This window comes from Manacus vitellinus, unplaced genomic scaffold (assembly GCF_001715985.3).
Source record: "Manacus vitellinus isolate BGI_N305 unplaced genomic scaffold, ASM171598v3 scaffold_6_pilon, whole genome shotgun sequence".
Taxonomy (NCBI): domain Eukaryota; kingdom Metazoa; phylum Chordata; class Aves; order Passeriformes; family Pipridae; genus Manacus; species Manacus vitellinus.
Genome location: NW_021940750.1, coordinates 32,803,153 through 32,823,004, shown reverse-complemented (window position 1 = coordinate 32,823,004; position 19,852 = coordinate 32,803,153). Strand labels below are relative to the sequence as shown.

Sequence of the window (19,852 nt, the reverse complement as noted above, 5' to 3'; positions counted from 1 at the left end):
GCTAACACCATATTCCCAGATAAAACTACAGGTGAACTCCATATCCCCAGAGCACAACTTAGTGTTACTAGGAACAGTCAGTTTTGGGACAAGTAGGAGAGAAGAAAACACAGTCAATAAAGAAGGGAAGAAGCAGTTCTAGGCAGTCACTTGAAGTCATGTTTTAATACAAGCTGGAAAATATTTTAAAATAAAGTAAGTATTCAGAAGATTGTTGTTACCTGCTCCATATTGTATCCATGCTTCTCTTTAGCAATGGCAATATATTCATCCACTGAAAAACAAAGAAGAGATGAGATCATTATATTAAATGCTCTTATACCTTTTCTTCCCTTGCCCTTCCCAGTCTAAAACCCAGATTTGCAGCTCTGACTTCAGTCCTCCACAGAGAACTCTGATGAACAGCTGCTGTTTCCAACAATTCAGGAAAGAAATGAAACAAAAGAAAAACAACAGTCATCAGACAAACTACTACATATTTTCTTAACAAGCCTCAATGATGCATGATATCCAATCCAGTTCCAGTACTTCTGAAACACAGCATATAATATTTCAAAATTTGTTCACCAAAACTGTAAACGTAATTGTGTTAGCTATTTTTGGGGGTGTGTGTTTGCTTTGTTGTGGTTTTTTTGTTTGTTGGTTGGTGGGGATTTTTTTTAATCCCCCAAAGCAGTTGTTTTCTTAAGGAAAAACATCCCCAAACACAATCCATACCTTCCAGTACTGCCAGACTCCTAGTGTTGCACAACCACTGCAGATATCTTGGCAAATTTTTCTACTCTTAGGCCTCAGCAATTTTCATCTTGGACCAAACCCTACCTCTATGTATTATTAGGTCCCCAAAAGCTTTTAACCTTTACAACGTGAAGACACCCTGAGCACTTATATTTTGTATAGATGGGACTAAACCCCAAATGTCTCTTTTGCTGTGAGTGACTGAGCTTACATTATATCCAACAGCAGCCATTTGAGAGGACTGGATCAAAGTCAGTACCAGTGGTGGTGTTCTGAAATCTGTGCCCTTATGCTTGCTCATTATTAACCAGACTGTAGTGACAACATCCCTGAAAATAAAAATTCAGTCTAAAAGGTCAGACTCCTATTTCACCTAATGGAGTGGAAGATGCCGGAAGTACACATTGCATGTAGGATCCGTAATGTACTTGGGACAGATACATACAGCCAGAGTTCTCATTCTTCTACAAGTTTTGGACTTCATGACAAGTCACAATGAACTCAAAAATCATTCCCCCTTCCTTTGTTAGAGATACGCTGGGAGGGATGCAAGTAAATTCCTGTACTGAGCACCAGAGTCATGGAGAGCATCCATAGCACCTCCAGAAGGAAAATGGTTCCGCGCACTCGTGATTGGGCCTCGTGATTCACTTCAGCTCTTGACTGTGCTTCTCCCATGTTTTCTGACTTTATGAACACTGTCATGGAACAGCATGACATTTTTTAAAGTTTTTCCTTCAAGCTGTGACAGTCCTCAATTCTTCCTTCAGCTAAGCAATAAACTCAAAAGGTACTGGGAAAACAGAAAGGATAAATCAGAAAACACACAGCAGGACAGCAACAGCCTGTTATTTTCAGCTTGTCATTAATAAGTATTTAAATCTAGGTACTTAAAGTAAACATCCCATCTTTAGACTACTCAATATGACATGTGGTACCAATGCCAGAGCTTCATATGGAAAGGAGAAGCATTTGTTAATTTTCACAGAGGCATTGTAAAAGAGGACTTTGTTAAGTGCCATGGAAAAGTCTGTGAGAATATTAATACAGCCACATGTTGTGGCAGAAGAGCATGCAATAAACACAGGCAGTTACACATTAGCAAGGGGACTCCATGAGGTTTTTGCTCTTCCAAGCTCCCACCTGCACACAATGGCAGCTACCAATGGGCTGATGAACCTGTTTGTTGGTCCATGTTCTGGATACTTTCAGTAAAAGCTTTATTAGCCCTTTGGAAAAAGGTGCAGCCATAACCATTCATTCGCACTGCTGCAGCACAAACGTGCATCTGTCCAAGTGAAATTGTTTCTAAGGACTGTGCTGAACTGGGATGAAAACCATCCTTTCTCACAAACAACCTTTTCTTGCACAAGGCAAACACTGTAAAATAATTGAAAAGGCAATGGAGGTGATTGGGACAATGACAAAAACTTCCTAGGCTGAATTCGCTGCACTGCCTAACAGAATATCCTGAGGGCAACCAAAGGTTAGTACAAACCTCAAAAATCAGCTTTGACGTGGGGAGAAAAAAAAACAACTTGCAAAACCACATCCCAAGGGAAGAACATGGTCCAGGAGGGCCACACAGGGTAAGCAGGGACAGAGAAGGGATGCACACCATCCCTTCCCTCCACATGCCAAACAGGGTAGAGAACGTTAGTAAGATGTGGGCAAAAGAACAACTTTAGGTGCTTCCAGTTACAGATGGTTATAAAACCACACCAAAAAAAAAGCTGCCAGGAAACCCTACATGCAGCATTTCCCTGCACTTCAGCAAAATGTTCTCAGCTTCCTTAAAACAGACACTGCACATGCAGTGTTATATATTTTGTCTAAGAAGGAGGTGGAAGGAGGGAAAGGAGCTGAATTCTCTGAAGTCCAAGGCTGAATTAAGCTCCTGAATGCTAAGTACTGCTGCATTAAGTACCTTGCTTTCACTGTGGAAAGACCTACAGTTCCTCATTTCGCTTCAGCATCTTATCCTTTAATATATACAGAGAGGAGATGAGGTCATTCTCCTTTCCAGTGTATTACCTTCCTTATGCCAGATGCTGTAAGTAATGAAAACATACTTGCTTCCCAGCCCCCCAAAAAATCATTACAGCATTTTCTCTCCTAACTGAGCAAGAATATTAGCAAGGTCCCCAAATATCAGTAGGATTTCTCTTCAAACAAGTCAATACATCACTGAGCCAAACAGTAGATTATGAGTGACTGGACACCATGAAAGGAAGCAAGATGCTTTTCTTGTCACAGTAGGTTCTGTAACACATCAGTATTACACCTCATTGTTACAGTGAAAAGAAAATAAGAAAAAGGCAATAAAGCAGTAAATATGACCATGAGCAAACAGCAGTGCTTCTTCTATACACCATAAGAGTTTGTGGGTGAAGGAAGGACAAGGAATACACAATGGTACTCTTCTCTTGGTCTGTTTCCTGCCCACTTACTGACAATCTAGCCCATTCTGCTTGTCATTTCATGGCTAATTGTGGGCTCACTTGCTTTGATGTTTGCACCATCTGAGAGGTATGACAGTCCCTTAAGCAATCCTTCAGTTTGCTCTTTCTTTACCATCCCCCTCCATATGAAGTAAGCAAGGAAGAGCACGGCACCATTTCAGTCACAGGATCCCTTTAGTCTCCCATACCAGTAGAGCCTGGAATTGCCACAAGCTTAATGCTTTACATGCCACACCAGATAAATAAGTGCCCTCTTCCATCTCTGCCTTCCCCACACAACTCTAGCAAGCACAGGGCAGCGGGCACGTGAAATTCTGCTCCACTGCATTTTAGCGGCATTCAGTCACGCTCAGCGTGTAACCCAGCAATCTGTTTAGACATCACAGTTCAGAGCCAGAGAAGCCTGGGGCAGAGCTCTACTTACACCAGAAGAGACAGTTTGCCAGCACAGCTCTTCACTGCTTTCCAGAAGAGAATAAGCAAGAGCAGCAGAGCATTCCCATCCCATTTCCCCAGCATAAAATACACCACCACGCATTCTTTCTGCCAGTGTAACTTTTCCCCAAACAGGGCACACAGGAGTATCCTTCCCTCCCATCCAACTCATTCCCCTGTACCAGAAAGATATTTCAACAGACCAGACCAAAAATACAATGATACTTGAATAGAAACAGTCGTGTGACACAGGAGATGCATTGCTCTGTGAAGGCTCTTGTTGCTACTAGAAACCAGATGGGGGGAGGGACAGAAAAGAGAACCATAAACTGTTATTTCTTTACCTACTTGGCTACATTTCTTCTATTGCATACATTTGAGCTGTGTGGGTGAGCAGGATCCCAGTGTCCACCCCACACCCAAAATGGAGTGAGCACTGGTCCCTTTCATACAGCCTGTCATGCTCAGGAAGGCAGAAGCAGCACAAAAGGCAGGGACACAGAGGGAACAGCCTCACATATGCAGTCATCAACAAAGAGGGGTACAAAGTACTCAAATGCTAACACACACCTCTCCCAAATACAATGAGATGACGGAAGGACCCTGCGTATAGCACTAACACAGCCAAAGAGATAAGGGAAATTGAAGAGAGTGGGAAAGAAAGCAGAGAAAGATGTTTCCACCCCCTGTCATCTAGAGAAGAGAGTTTGACCAAAATGGTGCCATCAACCCCCTGAATTTTGTGTTCTTGTTTCCAGTCATCTTTCTCATAAACACTTTTCTTCTGCTAACCATCTCCCTGCAAGAATTCCTCACTAGAGGAAAAGGAAGGGGACCCTCTTGGCTGACAGAGGGAAGGAAGAACAAGAGCAAACAACTGCATTGCTGATTTTCAGTCCCGCATCCTTGAACAGAGAATCGAGAGATGTAAAACAGGAGCATTAATTTCAGGGGGCAGGAGAACTCTGAAAAGACAAACGCCTGAAAATAATGACTCCCCTCTGCACCATTTGATCACATCACGATCTCTCCAAGTGGTTCTTTCTGAAGAATTTCTACCCCCCTACCCAAATTGTTTCTTAATGACCCCACAAGGATCACATCATGTTCAGTGGACTCAATGACCCCAAGGAGGGTTTGCAGCATAAGTGAGTGTGCTAAAGCCTATAGAAAGTAACAGGAATGCAGAGGTAGGGCTGTTGCTGCAACCTCAGTTCACCCCTATTACTAGGGTACTGCAGGAGCTCTGAACACTTTGCATATTACGTGATGCAATACCCTGACAGAACGAGGTGAAATGAGGACAAAAGCAGCATCCTTCACAGCCTCAGTAATGTGCTTCACAGGGTTTGATCAATGTTAGAACCTGCAAGGAATTCTGGATGTTGCTATACATCTCCCCCTCCCCTCCATCTCCCCTGAGAACACGGGGAAAAAAAGAAAATAAAAAAAAGGAAAAAAGTCAAGACCCAAAACAAATCAATACTATATAAAGAAAATAAGGACATGTAGACATAAAGGTGAAATTTTTCGAAATTTCAAAACACAATTATGACGGTATACAAACAACTAAGCACAGTTTTCGTCTCGACTATAAAAAACGAGCAGCTGCATTGCTGTCCCGCTGCCCTAGCAGCATCGGTGGAACACTCCTGCCACCTCGTGGTCCCAGCTCGGGAGAAGAAGCTGCCAAAAGCACACGAGTTTGGACAACTGTCTCCCTGAAGTTAGCTGCAACTGGAAACATGGGAAGCAGGCAGAGATCAAAGCCTGAACAAAATCACTTAGAAGAAAGAAAAACCCACCTGATCTTAGAGGTCTTTCTAACCTTAATCATTCTACTTTTCTATTCAAATAATTCTTTTTCTTGGAAAAGCTATTTCCTCTTCTTGCTATGATATGATGTGATCTGTGTAAGAGGCAGGAGAAGAGCAGGAAGACACAGCACAGACATGTTTTGTGTCCTGTGTTGCACCCACACAGGGTGGGAAGGCACATAGCACCCTTTAACACTGTCTCTAGGAACAGAAAAGTGCTAGTTACAGACACAAAGGCTACTTAAAAATCACTTCATGCAACTGAAGGCACAAGAGGATTTAGGCCTCAACTCCATTGCATCTACAGCAGGTGAGGAGAAAGTCTGAAGGCAACTGCAAGGCAAAGGAACACCTACCTTACCTGGAAAAGCCATAGAAGCACTGCGTGGTGGCTGAAAGTAGGGAGATGCTCTCACCTCCCAGGAGGGGCAGTGCCAGACCATCATAGCACCAGCCCTACCTACACAGGTTGCCCCCTTCTCCTGCACCACCTCCGGTGCTTTACACTCTATGTTTATACTATGCTGCATACCATATAAAAATCACTTTCTTGGGAGATTACACAAGCCTGAGAAGAGATGAGCCCTCCTAGTTTCAAGCAAGGGACAAGACTGGTTCAAGCAATAAGTGCGACTCATTCCTTGCCCCAGCCGAGTGGCAGGGATGAGCAGGAGGGCAGGAACAGGCACGGCTACGAAAACTGGCATTGGGGAGGAAAAAGTTGCTCACGGAACTGCGCCTGGAGCCTGGGGAAACTCCAGCCTCAGAGAAAAAAATCAAGGAGTAAAATGGAGTGCCCCACTGCTAGGAGATTTATCCCTTTAAAATTACCTGTGGTGATACCTACCAAAGCTTCTTCTTTCACACAAAGGCAACCAGTCCCCAACCAGAGCCCAACTAATAAGCTAAAAAGAAACACCTACTTCCTACCGCCTTTTTAAATTATTTTTAATATTGCTCTTTGCATGGCCTGCATCTAAGGCCCAGTGATGGTTAAAGATCTGACTCATCTGCCTTTAGATTTTGCTATACCAGCTAGAAGGTTGTACTGCGGACACAGGTGTACTGATAAATTAGCATAGTTTTTGTACCTCACCAAAACTATATTAAACTCCTTACCAGGAAAGGCCTTCTGCTAATAGACATGTGTTACTTTTAAAGCTTTCACCAACACATGTTCATTCCTGAAGCTGCACCCTCAGCTAACATCATCACATCAAGAAAAGGCCTAACACAATGTGTATATCCATGGAGTGGTGTATTAATGAGGATCGCTATAAGGAAAGCCACACAGCTGATGCTCTCTTGCTCTCTGATGCTGCTGCTGTTCTCCCTCAGAAAGGCCATGTGGATGCCCATTGTAAGGACATCCATGGAGGATGCTCTGGGAAGAAAGGCTGCTTCTTATACATCCACAACATTCAACCGTCAGTCATAAATTTGCTCCACCGTAGCACTGAACACCATTTTACTGGAGGGATGGCACAGGTTTAAATATCTACAGAGCCCTGGGCACAATGGGGCAACAGATGTTGCTACATGTACCACAGAATAGAAGAGGATGAGGGAGATCTGGCAGGGCAGTAACAAAGGAAACACTTGTCTCTGGCACCTAGCACAGACAGGGAGAGTGACATCAGATCATCCAGGGACCTAAACTGTGACCATACAGGATCTGAGCATGTCTATCATTTAGCAGTGAAAACTTGATCCTAAATCAGACACAGAGACTGGACTGTATTAAATGTAATTAGCCAGAGCAATTGATACTGGGTTTAGAACCCATATAAAAACATAAAACCAGTACACACTAGCTTCTGGCAGGGAGGGAATACTTGTTCCCACGTATGACCTTCCAAGACAGAGCCAGGAAGTTATAGACAGGATAAATCCACACAGCATATGCCTCAACAACAAACTGAGTTTATAGCAGAACAGCTCTTTGCATTATTCAGTAGAGTGCTCTCAATTCAGTCCGAGAAGCCCTAAAGCCAGATTTATTCTGCTGTCAAACCATGGCTTGAGTTCACTCTACTGGGAGGTTACAGCCTTGGATTATACACTTCAACTACAGGCAGCAACATGCCCAAGCAATGCAACTAGGAACATTATCAATACAGTTGTGACAAGAGGTAGATTATTAAAAAAAAAAATTCGTCATATACTTCAGTGCAGGGAATGCTAACTTGGGTTCGAACAAAACCTCCCTCACACAGATTTTCTTATGGAAATTATTCTTCTCACTCCTTGAGAATGCCTGATCCAGCGAACCCTTTCCAAAAGCCAGATTTGCTAATTTGAAAAAAAATACAGTTTGGCACACACTAATGACAGAATCAGTATGGGAGACCACAAATTCAGTCTACTAGCAGTGCAATACAAGGCTTCAGTACTCTGCCTAGGAACATTCTCAACTCTTCATCCACGTCATGCTATAACACTGAAATTCTTGGTCTGCAAAACAGTCAGTGAGAATTCCACTAAGCTTTGTCAAGCAACCTGCTGCCAACCAGCTTCAGAAGCCACCAAAGAATATCCAGACCCAAAACTCCTTAAAGAGGGTGAAACCCTCCACAAGGTCCATTTTCCATCCTCAGTAAGATTTTGGAAAGCTCCTGTCTAAAACCAGAACTGTTATATTCTTCATTTTGTAGGAATGCAGACTAATGAAGGCCCTGTGTCAGAGCCAAGCTTCCTAACCAGCATGTGTAACTTCACTTCCCCACGACAGAGGGTCTTTGTGCAGCATGAGGGCACACACACAAGGGGTATGCGGGAGCAGAATAGCCATCAGGTTAAATTACAGCTCATTATTATTGTTACTGATAATAAAGCTTGTGACAAGAGAGTAGAAGCCACGCTGACTCCCTTTATACTGGACACAAAGGCAAAAGAAATGATCAATTTGTCCCCTGGCTACCTCCTTGAGGGATGTCACTTGGGCAGAAAGGAAGCATCGGGCAAGCCAGCAGGCAGCAAAAGGAAGGAGACAAGTCTGAGTCAGACGGAGTTGCTGCCCTCAGCAGATCTGCTTTGCCCTACTACAGACAGGTCAGTCTTGGGAGACACGAACACTCAATGCATCCATTCTTGCACTTCTGTACTTCCTATAGCCTTGAAAGAAAAGAGGTGCAAAGGTGTTTTTGACCTCACCAAGAAGTCCATGTAGAAAGACAGGAAGCTTCCACAGCCGGATCCTGGACATCATTCTTACAGTAGTCTCCAAATCAAAATATTAGTGTTGACTGATATTAAGGTATTAAAAAATACATAAAATTAAGTCAATTTAGAAAAAAATCAAGTTACAAATTCATACAGCATCTGCTGAAACATGAATTACATAGAGATCCTCAGCCTTCAAGACTGACCTAAAGAGACTGAGTGGAAAAGCCTATGATAAAATAGACCCTAGAGTATCAGTGGTGGGTGGTCATAGCTTTTAGCCAGGATTTAGAAGCCTAGTCCTTACTGAGAAGTTGTTATGTATTACTACTAATCCTTTGAGTGCTAGAAAATTCACTACTACCCTACCATAATATGAATCTGCACAAGAAGCACATGATCAGGAAAGTAACTTAATGTGGAGGGCAAAAATAAGAGTACAGGAAAATTAACTAGTGGGAGTGGTTCCTAATTAGAGCAAATAATGCCACAGCAAGCACATTATGAGGGAAGCTCTGGTACATGTCCTTGAGAAAGCCTGGCTGCTCTGCCTCCTGCACTAGCACCTCTGTAAAGGTCACACTTGGCAGCATATGAACTCATCACAGCAAGATGTTATAGCCATGACCTACTCAAGCATTCCTCGGTGGAAACATCTCCCACAAGAGTTCCTCCCTGCCTGTGCACAGCTCCCATGATACACCTGTAAACATGCATTTGCTGACTAACTTTGCTCCAAGGAAAAATTAAAACAAACAAAAAAAAATGTAGAAAGTTACCCTCCAGTTCCCTGATCCTTCTTATATTCACTCACAGCTACAGTAAGAGAAAAGAGGCCAGGAAAAAAAAAAAAAAAGACCTAGTCCTCTGAAATGCTCCAAGCCTACCCATCCCAGCAAGACCAGCAAGACTGGAGCACACTCAGCCCATCCCAGGGCTGAGCCCAAGCAGCACAAAGTAGTTGCAGCCTGCTCGTTCTCGTCATACTGGTCCTACAACTCACACAGCGCCGATCAGGCTGGCTAAGACTGCTCCCAAATGCATTTCAGATCAAGGCTTGCTGCCAGGGTAACTCTTAACACAGCTATCATCACTCCATTACATCCACGTCATCTTATCTCTAAACTTCTCCTAGGAAATAAAAGCTCCTTCCTAGTGCCAGCACCAGTTCAATCCCGCAGCAGCCACAGTAGTGGCAGTCGGCATTTTCAAAGTGGGTCATCTTGACACGTTCAGAGAAGGTCTGGATCACACTGCAGTGAAAAGGAGGAACAAACAGGTGGCAGGAGAGAACAAGGCACATGAAGAAACTGAGGACTACCTCCCCCCTCCCAGCACAGCAGCAAAAATTCCTTCAGGATAACACAGCTACCTTAGATAAGACATCCTTTTCCTGGATACTCTCCAACACATTCTCTCTCCTTAGGGTTTTTTTTTTGTTTGTGAGCTTTAAAAAAAAAAAAAAACAAAAACCAATACACCACAAACACCGCCCCCACCCCCACCACAATCCATCCCAACACATACCCTACCTAGTTCTCTTGAACTAAAGTGCTTTCCTGATTCCACTGCTGGGAAAGGGTTAAAATTTCATCTTAATTTAAATATTCATTCAGGATCCAGAAATATCAACCTGCAGCAATAATGATGAAAGAGCTGTTCTGAGATTTCCACACAGTGTTGCAACAGCAACTAGTATAGCAGATTACAAACAAAGGGAAAACTGCAGCTAAGTTTGAAGCAACTCAGCCATTTCTGGGATACACCCATAGCCTTTGAAGCCTGGCATCTTCTTTTTGCTGTTCACAATATTGCTACTATAAGCATCAAAAGTTGCCTTAGCTAAAATAAAACATTGCATTCCTTCACCACCTTCTTCTGAGCATTTTCTGAAGTGCAGCAATCGCAGCTGCTGGGAGAAGTGGCCATGACTATTATTTCTACAGCTAAATTCAAGCAGAATCCTAAATTGAACACTAGTTCTCTCATTTCTAAATTCATGGAGTTGCATTCTTCAGCTGCTGTATTTGCATCCAAGCTTCACAGCTGCCAGGTTCACTGCATAATATGAAATTTGGATTAGGGATAAACATAAACCTAATTCTGTTTTTCCATTAATCCTTTTCGCTGTCATTGGGACAGACAACAAACTGATATTTCCAAGGAAGGAGCATACAGAAACAGCATAATCCTAAATTTGGGAGTTTTGCTATCTCCACTTGAGCAACAAAAGGTCAGCACCTACCTTCAGGAGATAATGACAACCCCTGAAGTTCACCCCTCAGAGACCTAGAAGTCTTGGCTCTACCTGGCAGCTCTTTCTAAAGCTAATACTTCTACTACTACTAAAAAAACCCCAACACCTCAACAAGTAAAACCTTGGACACAAACAAGCAGAAAAAACTCAAACAAGAGAAGCACAATACACATGCTCCTTCCTTCACAACCTCTCCCAGCACTTAGCCAGCCACGAAAAACCCCAAGTATGAGCTCAGCTAAGAGTTCAACAATACTTTTTTCTCTCTGGTGAGAAGCAGTTCCCACTCTCCCATTCCTGACCAAGGTGGCTGCACACTCTTACTGAGCATCAACACAACCTTTTGGAGAGTTACATTATAAACCAGGTCAGAGATGACAGGGGTTGGAGGGGAGAGGGTACTAAAAATAAAACCACGATTCCAACTGTTTCAAGGATCCTGTTCAGGGGATGATGGAGAGGAGACTTAAAAAGCACCCGAACACGTACCAGACTATATCCTCTGCCTCACTGCTGCTCCATTCGAGGAGGGGGTGGCTCTCAAATAGCTCTGAAGTGTTAATCCCTTCCATTTTAAATGCATCCTGTTAAATAAGGGCTTCATTTTCTAAAAGGGAGATTTTAAGATCAACACTTTCCCCAGTCTATTCTCTCCCATTTGTCATTTTCCTCTCACATTTATGTATTGTTAGGGCACTCTCCATCAACTATCATCATTAGCTCTCTTTTCTGTGAGGTGTAGTCCTATGTCCACAGAATTCATAAGCCAAAATAAGTGAGACAAGAGTAAAGGCTATGTCCAAGCAGAAGCCCTTTGCAAAACAGTTATGGCTCAGCTACACACTGAAAACAGAGACCAGCCACACAAATCACAGTCAGACACATGCAGCAACCTTAGAAGACATTTTCATGTTCATTACTCTGGCAGTCATTTTTAAGTCAGAAAATTCAGACAAAATAGAACTCCAAGCTTGTTTAGTTTTTCTTCTGAAAGGAATATTAAAGAGAAGTCCAGAGTCCATGTTATGCCAAAATTATCCCTTGAACTAAAGCTGGAGATGGACTCTGGCCACTTAAACCTGCAACCTGCCCTCAGAAATTTTGGGGTTCACAAGAGAGGACAGCTACCAAAACTCACTCTCACCCAAAGAAGGCTGCTAACACTAACAACCAGGACACACTTAGAAATGTGGTTGGGACACTGAAATCCTGAATGCCAACTCAGAGCTTCTTTGGGTGGAGCACCACACACTCCCAAACAGTTACCCGGCCTGTGGCACAGTTAACTAAAACCGTGCCCATCCAAATACCATAGGGTTGATATCCTTAGTAACCATAGCAACCAGCACTTCTTCCTCCATCAGAGCCTCAGCCGGCACATTACCGCCTTCCCAGCATCAGGTTTTGCAGCACATTTAAGAAGCCTTCCCTTTTCCCCAGCCACAGGGTTTGGCCAAACACATTAGGGGATGTCAAAGCACTCAGCTGTTTTCACTTAATTCTGGCATTTCTCTATCCCCATGTCCCCTGACCGTTTCTACTTCCCCTCCATAGCGGGAACAAGATATCTGAATTCTCTCCATGTGCATCAAGGTAGGTGTAATGTAAAGCAGGGAGCCAGCTGCAGCCTCAAAAGAAGAGGTGTCACAGAGTAATGGAGACAGGAACTGGTCAATGTCCAAAGCTGGCAGTGCCAATCAACTGTCAGGTCAAGCAGAAGTAGCACTGCAAGACCAGAAGACCCAGCTGCCCTCTACACCCCCACTGCCCCACGGGCATTAGGGACAGTGCCTGCCTGTTCAGTGATACCCATGAACTGTAAATCCACTGGAGACATCCACCAAGACATCAAGTGAGAAAACAGAACTCCCATCTAGCAGCACATGTATTCTGTCAGGAAGAGAGCAGAAAAATTACTCTCAAAGCAGAGCTTATTGCTGGTAAAACAATACATCTTTCCCTCTTGTAGTTCACCTTTGAACTGCAGGTCTATAAAAGCAATCATCACATCCTACCCTCTCACCTGGTATCTATCCCTTGCTCCTGGGCAGCTGCACCATGCCAGCACTTGCTCATTTTAAACCAACCCAAAGTCATCTTTATGGTTCCACTCACTGGTGCACTTGGCACAGAGAGAGACACTGCTGTTTTATTAATAGCTTCCTGCTGGCCCAGCTCTATCCTGTGCAGAGTTTCCACAGCATCATTACAATGCATTTTTCACTATTTCCCCTCCTCCTTCCCCACATGCCACTCAAAGAGAGCAGATGCCTGTCTTCCACCTAGCTGTTCCTGCTCCTCAATGTCACCTTGCTCAAGGCATCATTCTTCTTCCCCTCTCCCTGTCTCCTTCCTCACCCTCCATGACAGAGTACCACAACAGCCTGAACAGTTGCCCTCCATGGCACCAAGTCCACAGACAGCCTCTCAGGAGTCTCACTTTGAGAGCAAGCTCTCTGTAAGAGGTGTGACACCAGCCACAGGGTATTTGGAGCAGAGTTGGAAGGGGAGCACAGTTATTTTAATCCCAATGTTCAGTTACTGCACAATGACATTTCTTTCTTTCTTCTTCAAAAGACACAGGACAAAATTCTAGCTTTGGGCTAACTCTGTGACCTACTCACTAATGGCAACACTGCTGTGCAAGTGACCCCTCAAAGGCAGAAGTCTGTCAGTAGATATGGACCATGCTGGCAGCATTCAACTTTGGTATTAATATGGGCAAGGCAATAAGTGGTTTGTGTCCAGGATTAATGGTTAACAAGGAACAGGATAAAATAAATGAGCAACATGCCAACACATACTTTTGTTTTCATCTTCTCTTTTACATCCATCATTTCATGGCATCCAGGCAAAAGGTTTCTCCAGTGTGATTAAAACATTGCTTCATGGGACCCAAACGAGCTCTTAACTGTGTGAGTCTGAAGCATCAGGTATGCAGATATCCACCAGGTCTTGGCTGACACACTGGTCTTTCTAAGGTTCCTTTAGCAGCTTACAGAGACCCTCCCACAGCCTCCATCAGTTTGGCCAGCCCTCTGCCAAACCCATCAGGTGCACTGCTCTGAGCATGGTCACAGAATCTGCTCAGTGGTTTTTAGCACCTTTAACAGAGGTGACTTCCACAAGCTGCACTGACTGCACTGAACTCTCCTGCTCACAAGAGGTACCAGTTCACTCTGAGGAAGAGCTAATGTGCTGCACTAACTTCCATCTTCACAGTGAGCCACAGGAACAGAGAAGAGTCCTGTGTCTTACAGGCACAGGATGGATTAAAGACTTTGGAGTACAAACCAAAGTAATCACAGGTACCAACAGGCTGCTGATTGGAAGGATTTGCTCACCCACACTTCAACCTGAGCAGCAGTATTAAGAATGGATGTGCTAGACAGGACTAACAGTACTTACAGCCCAAGGGGCTACACCAACCTCCTGGAGACCATATCTCCTTCCACTCACAATTTCACACTGCCAGTGAATGATCTACCGCACCATGTCACAAAAATCCATGGTTTAAAAAGGCATCAAGAAATAGAGAATCCATCATTTGCCTGAATAACTTCCAGTAGTCAATCACAAAAAAAAAACAACACCAAAAAACCCAAACTCAGGCATTTCATTTCAGTCCACGTGGACTTATTTCACAGCCATCTATTTGTATTATGCATGTCAAATTTTTCTTCTAAGTGAATAATTGAGAATAGTCCCCTTTCAGCCTCTTTTCAGTAAGCTAAACAGATGGATTTTGCTTCATCTTCAGTTTGCAAAATGTTTCAGTAGCTCCTGTCTCCATCCTTTTCTCAGTTTTTAAACTAAAGCCACTGTTTTGAGGTTCATTTTCCTGAACGCTGCTGGGTATAGACACAGCAAACTGTACCAGTGACTACCTCACTCTTTACATCCACATCATCCCCTGGGTCAAGCAGGACACCGTGAACCTTTGCTGAATTACCTGCCCACTGTTTCCCCAATACTGCTCTCTAAGCCATTTCTTTCCAAACATCAGACTTGATGTAGAAGGCCAGAGCTTTCAGGACTGAGATTCATAACCCTGCATCTGGGTCATTAAGGGCCCATTGCATTGGCAGCAATCCAAGTTAGGAAAAGACCCAAAGCATTCCACAAGACTGTCAGTAGCATTAATTTTATTTACCACCCTGTCAGTCTACGGGTCATCAACAATTTCATATCAATTCCCACATCACTGATGAAATGTTGATCATCACCAGTCCTCTTACACATCCCCACGGACCCCATTTAATTAGGATTCACTATCAACGATGCCAAGACTTGTCAGTGAATTCAAGAGTCGCTGAAGAGACTTCCTGTCCCCTGATGTTCTTTCATCATAAACCATAAAGCAGATTAGGGAACTCTGCATGTAATATATTTAGTAAGTGCTCTACAGCCATTGCAGAGCACTGGTGTTTTGGAGAAGGTTCTCATCTTCAGAAAGGAAGGGGCACTGAATCAGGCTCTCGTGCAATCAGTGCCTAACAGCTGGCTTGAATACATTAGAGTAATAAACTTATTTCTACCAATCAATCCATTTCTAGTCTCAAAAACCCAAAAGCATCTACCTTCAGCAGAATTTGGTTTTCATTGTTCATTTTTAAGTAATGCCAGATAGAGACAGGAATAACTGATATCTTTCAGTAGGATCAGCTCAAATTGACTCAAGAAAAAGCAATGACCAACCAGCTCCCTGTTCTCTCATTCCCTGTATAGCTGCCCTTTCCCCATCTGCTGGAGACTTCCTACCACCCCAAGGTCCTCCCAGCCACCTCTCCCAATATTTCCTTGGGTTTTTTACTATTACTAGATGCTTAATTTCATAACTCCATCCACTCTGTATCAATCAGGCACCTGGGAGGTATTTTGTGTGTCATGTATGGTGCAACACCCTCACACTTTACTTCCTCAAATTCCCCATGAAATATTTATTCTTTTTTTTCCTGTATCTGTTTTGGAAGGTGAAATAACTGAGACCCTATACTCTTACTGAAATTTTGAGTATTTTGAGAAATTTCTTCTTGCCTTCTTATATTCATATTGTTTTCCCCAACTTTTTTGTTGTACCACCATCAACTGCCACCTAGTTTTTATTCATATGACTTTTTAAATTACCTCCTAGGTTCATGACATCTTAGCAGATATTATATCCTTTCTGTGCTCTATAATATGAGCCTATTTTTGCCAATTGCTACAAAATTCTCAGTTACAGATAATATTACTCAATTCCACATATCTTCCCTCCCTTTCCTCTTCCCTCTTCAAGAAACCTGTTTCCTACCAGGCAGGAATTAAACGTTCCACAAAGCTGAGCTGAGATTCAAAAGACACTCAGATTTGAGAGGCATCTACAGGAATTCTCTGTGTCACAGACAGCCCATGAACAGTCATTCCTTTCGGTGGCAGAAACAATTTCTTGCTCTTATACCTTTTAAGAGGTTTCTAGCTGTAGATAACTGTCAAACATATTCCTCTCCTCATCAGTCTTATTTAGTTCAGCATGCAACAGCCAGCAGGGAGCAGACAAGACACTACTGGTAGGAGAGAAGGCAGACATGATCCTTGCAAAGCCCTTTTTATCTGTAGATCACAGTACCATCATCCTTATGTAATTTAAGGGGCAACTTGCTCAGTGGAACAAATGCCCCAGGGCAGAACACAGGCCTTTCATGGCAGAGCCAGTTTGTGCACAATCTCTGCTGCCTTAATTTGCAAATGCCACTACAGCCTCACAAGTGCCTTGTGATGCATCCTAGCCCTTGGGTCTAGGGGAAGAACAGGTATCAAGTTAATAATTCCACCACAAAAAACTGCAGAGGAACAGGAATGCAAGATTCTCAGTCTTGGTCCCAGAATCAGAAAAGATAAAAGAAAAAAAAAGGTATGAGCAAAGTCAAAAATAGCTCTTTTCAGCTCCCTCCCCCAAAAGCATTTAGGTTTAGTTACTGCATTCAAACAGCAGCCCTTTAATCAAGGAGTCCTACTTATTCATGAGGAGAACTGTAGCTAGACAAACCTTTCAAACACTAGTTCTGCCATCTGGCAGCAGCACTGAGACTTGTTCCCAGACACACACAGAGTACTGTTAATTGCCCTCACGTGGAATTCCAAGGCACTGCAATTGTTCTGGCATTTAAAACCTCCATGGGCTCCAGATGTGGATTTTATTTGCGTCTTTGTGGAGAAAAAGGTACTACTAATTACCAAATGTTTCATGTCCCCCTCCCAATATTTTTCATTTTGCTCTCCCCAGCTATTTCTGTTGCCTTCTACAGCACCAACAGCAAAAAAAGCAGATTGTGTAGGCCCACAGATAAGTACCTTAAGGAATTCATACCAGGGAAGAAGGCATGTCACATTTCTCTTGATTTCCCTGCCCCTGGGGATTTGATGCTCTGAGCAGCTGCCCAGCGGGGAAGAAAGATGATCTGGGGGATTTCTTTGTTGGCTTTTCTTTTTTTAAATTAATTTCTAATCATAATGGAAAGGTCATAGACATAACCTCTCTACCAAAAGTGGCAACTTTGCATTCCTGAAGTGATACATGCAAGGAAAAAGGGGAATAAAATTATTTGAAGAGACTTACATTTTGCTTCAGACAGATTCTGGTTAGGTGACCAGACCAGCATGCCGAGATTCTCTCTCTCCTGACTTCTCCTTGCAAGTTTGGCTTAAGAGAAAACAGATACAAACCAAGTTACAGAGAAAGTAATTTCAGATGCAAAATGGATACAAAAGCGACTTATCACACATCTGCAGCTTTTAATCAAGATACAAAACCCATCCACAGAGTTAAAACCTCATCTTCCCATTCAGACCTGAGGCTTTTCCTTGTTTCTTCAATGCATCATCCTCTATATAACATGACAGATACCGCACACTCACTCTTTCCTGCAGTGCACTAAGCAGCATACGTTAGATCTAAATTAAAAGTTAATTAATGTTTCTCTTCCAGCATACTTGATTATTTTTCTTCCAGCCATCGTTAAATGAAAAAGGGAGGAGCTAGGCTCAGGTAGCAGGCTCCAAGCCCTGGACATCATGAGGCTACACTGTGCAGCTACAGAGTCACAAAATATGTCGAGCTGGAATGGACCCAGAAGGATCATTGAGACGCTGCACAGGACCACCCTCACGAGTCATACTATGCACTCAAGAGTATTGTCCAAACACTTCTTGAACTCTGCCAGGCTTGGTGCTGTGGCCACTTCCCTGAGGAGCCTGTTCCAGTGCCCAATCACCCTCTGGGTAAAGAACCTCTTTCTCAGATCCAACCTAAACCTCCCCTGACACAACTTCAGGCCATTCCCTCAGGTCCTGTCACTGGTCACCACAGAGATCAGTGACTGCCCCTCCTCTTCCCCTCACGAGGAAGTTGTAACTGTGATGAAGTCTCCCCTCAGCCTCCTCTTCTCCACGCTGAACAGATCAAGTGACCTCAGCCCCTCTCCTCATACAGCTTCCCCTCAAGGCCCTTCACCATCTTCACTGCCCTCCTTTGGACACTCTCTAATAACTTTATATCTTTCTTCTACTGCGATGACCAAAACTGCATGAACACTTCAGGGTACACACATGCACGAACCTCTCAGATTTCACTTCTGAGCACCTCCTGCCCTGCCCCAGCAGCCCTCCTATGCCTCCATCCCCCATAGTCAGGAATGCCCACCAAGGCGACACTCAGTTCCCTCCCGGTCAGGATCAGGTCCTCTTCTCAACTACTCCAGAGGAGCCTGTGTGCACTCACACCCACACTGCATACACACACCCATGCTCAGAAAGCAAGTCAGATTTTAACCAGCTTAACACCTGGTTGACACGAGACCTCTGAAAGTCTCAAGTGAAGATCCACAGCTGCACACAGTTTCAAAAAGCAACCTCAAACTAAGGTATGTTTCACGAATGAGCTCTTGTGAATCTGCTGATGTTTGGTCACAAGAAGTCAAAAAGAGGAGGAGGAGGAGGAAGAAGAGGATGAGAAGAGAAAGAAACTCGCTCTGTTGAGTCAGCACAGCCAGCTCAACCACCCGCCCTGGCAGGGAGAAACTTGCAGGTCTTGTTATGAATGAGTGCCTGCAGTAATACTTCCACTACAAAACATCACATAACGCTCAAGTTTTATGCAATATTTCAACACAATTTTCTCTGCACTGTGCAATTAGGCATATAACCACCACTTCATAATGCATTAAAACAGGTCAGAAAAGACCTAGTAACACAAAATTACATTACAGTGCTACAAACAGTCATGGTTTGACTACTGTTTTTAACCCAAAATCTGCTCAACTAAGAACAGTCACGGTTTAGACGACAATAATATTTTAACATTAAATTTAAAGTACAAATAGCATGTACTAAAAACAACCAGCTGCCAGCAACATATTTACACTGAACTAACAGGTTTTTTCATGTCAAACACCATGATTATCTTACACACAGTTTGTTGGTTTTTTTAAAATAAGGTTAGCAACTGCACATACAAGATATTTTGCAGGTTGTGCATGTTCATTATTTTCTACACTAGGCAAAAAAAGGAGTGAGACAAGAGCCTCTGGTGGCAAGAGATGGGAGGTGGACATCAGGTCTGTACACAGAACACAAAGGATGTCTGAAATTAAAATTACAAGTCCTGAAACACTGGGCATTAAATTTTACTTTCCCTCTTATTTCAAGTCTCAGTCAGGAATGTAAAGAGAGGCAACCTTAAACTTCCCCTTCTGTCAGCCAGGCTTTACCACAGTCTCACTCGCTGAACTGGGAAATCCACCTAACTCAGGAAAAGGAAAAAGTTTCCTCCTAGTTTCACAGGGTGAACCTCCTCTCCTCTCTGATAGTCAGGCACACGTCCCAGCCGGGCTGTCCCTGTCAGGAGCAGAGCACCGCTAACGCAGCTCACCCACAGTAAGACGGGTGAAGCTTCACCTCCCACGGTTAAAACCCCAAGGTACGCTTTGAGGTATTGCAGAGGG

The 19,852-nt window shown here is 43.5% G+C and overlaps 1 protein-coding gene across 2 annotated transcripts in view; it reads right to left on the bottom strand.

Moving 5' to 3' along the window:
- Positions 1-19,852, bottom strand: part of RCOR1 (REST corepressor 1) — an 83,637-nt gene that overhangs the window by 23,773 nt on the left and 40,012 nt on the right. For both annotated transcript variants that reach the window (XM_018082866.2, XM_018082867.2), the window contains exons 2-3: positions 17,470-17,553; positions 222-274 (exon numbers count right to left, since the gene is read on the bottom strand). In XM_018082866.2, coding sequence (XP_017938355.1) covers positions 222-274; positions 17,470-17,553 — 137 coding nt within the window. The remainder of the gene's footprint in view (positions 1-221; positions 275-17,469; positions 17,554-19,852) is intronic.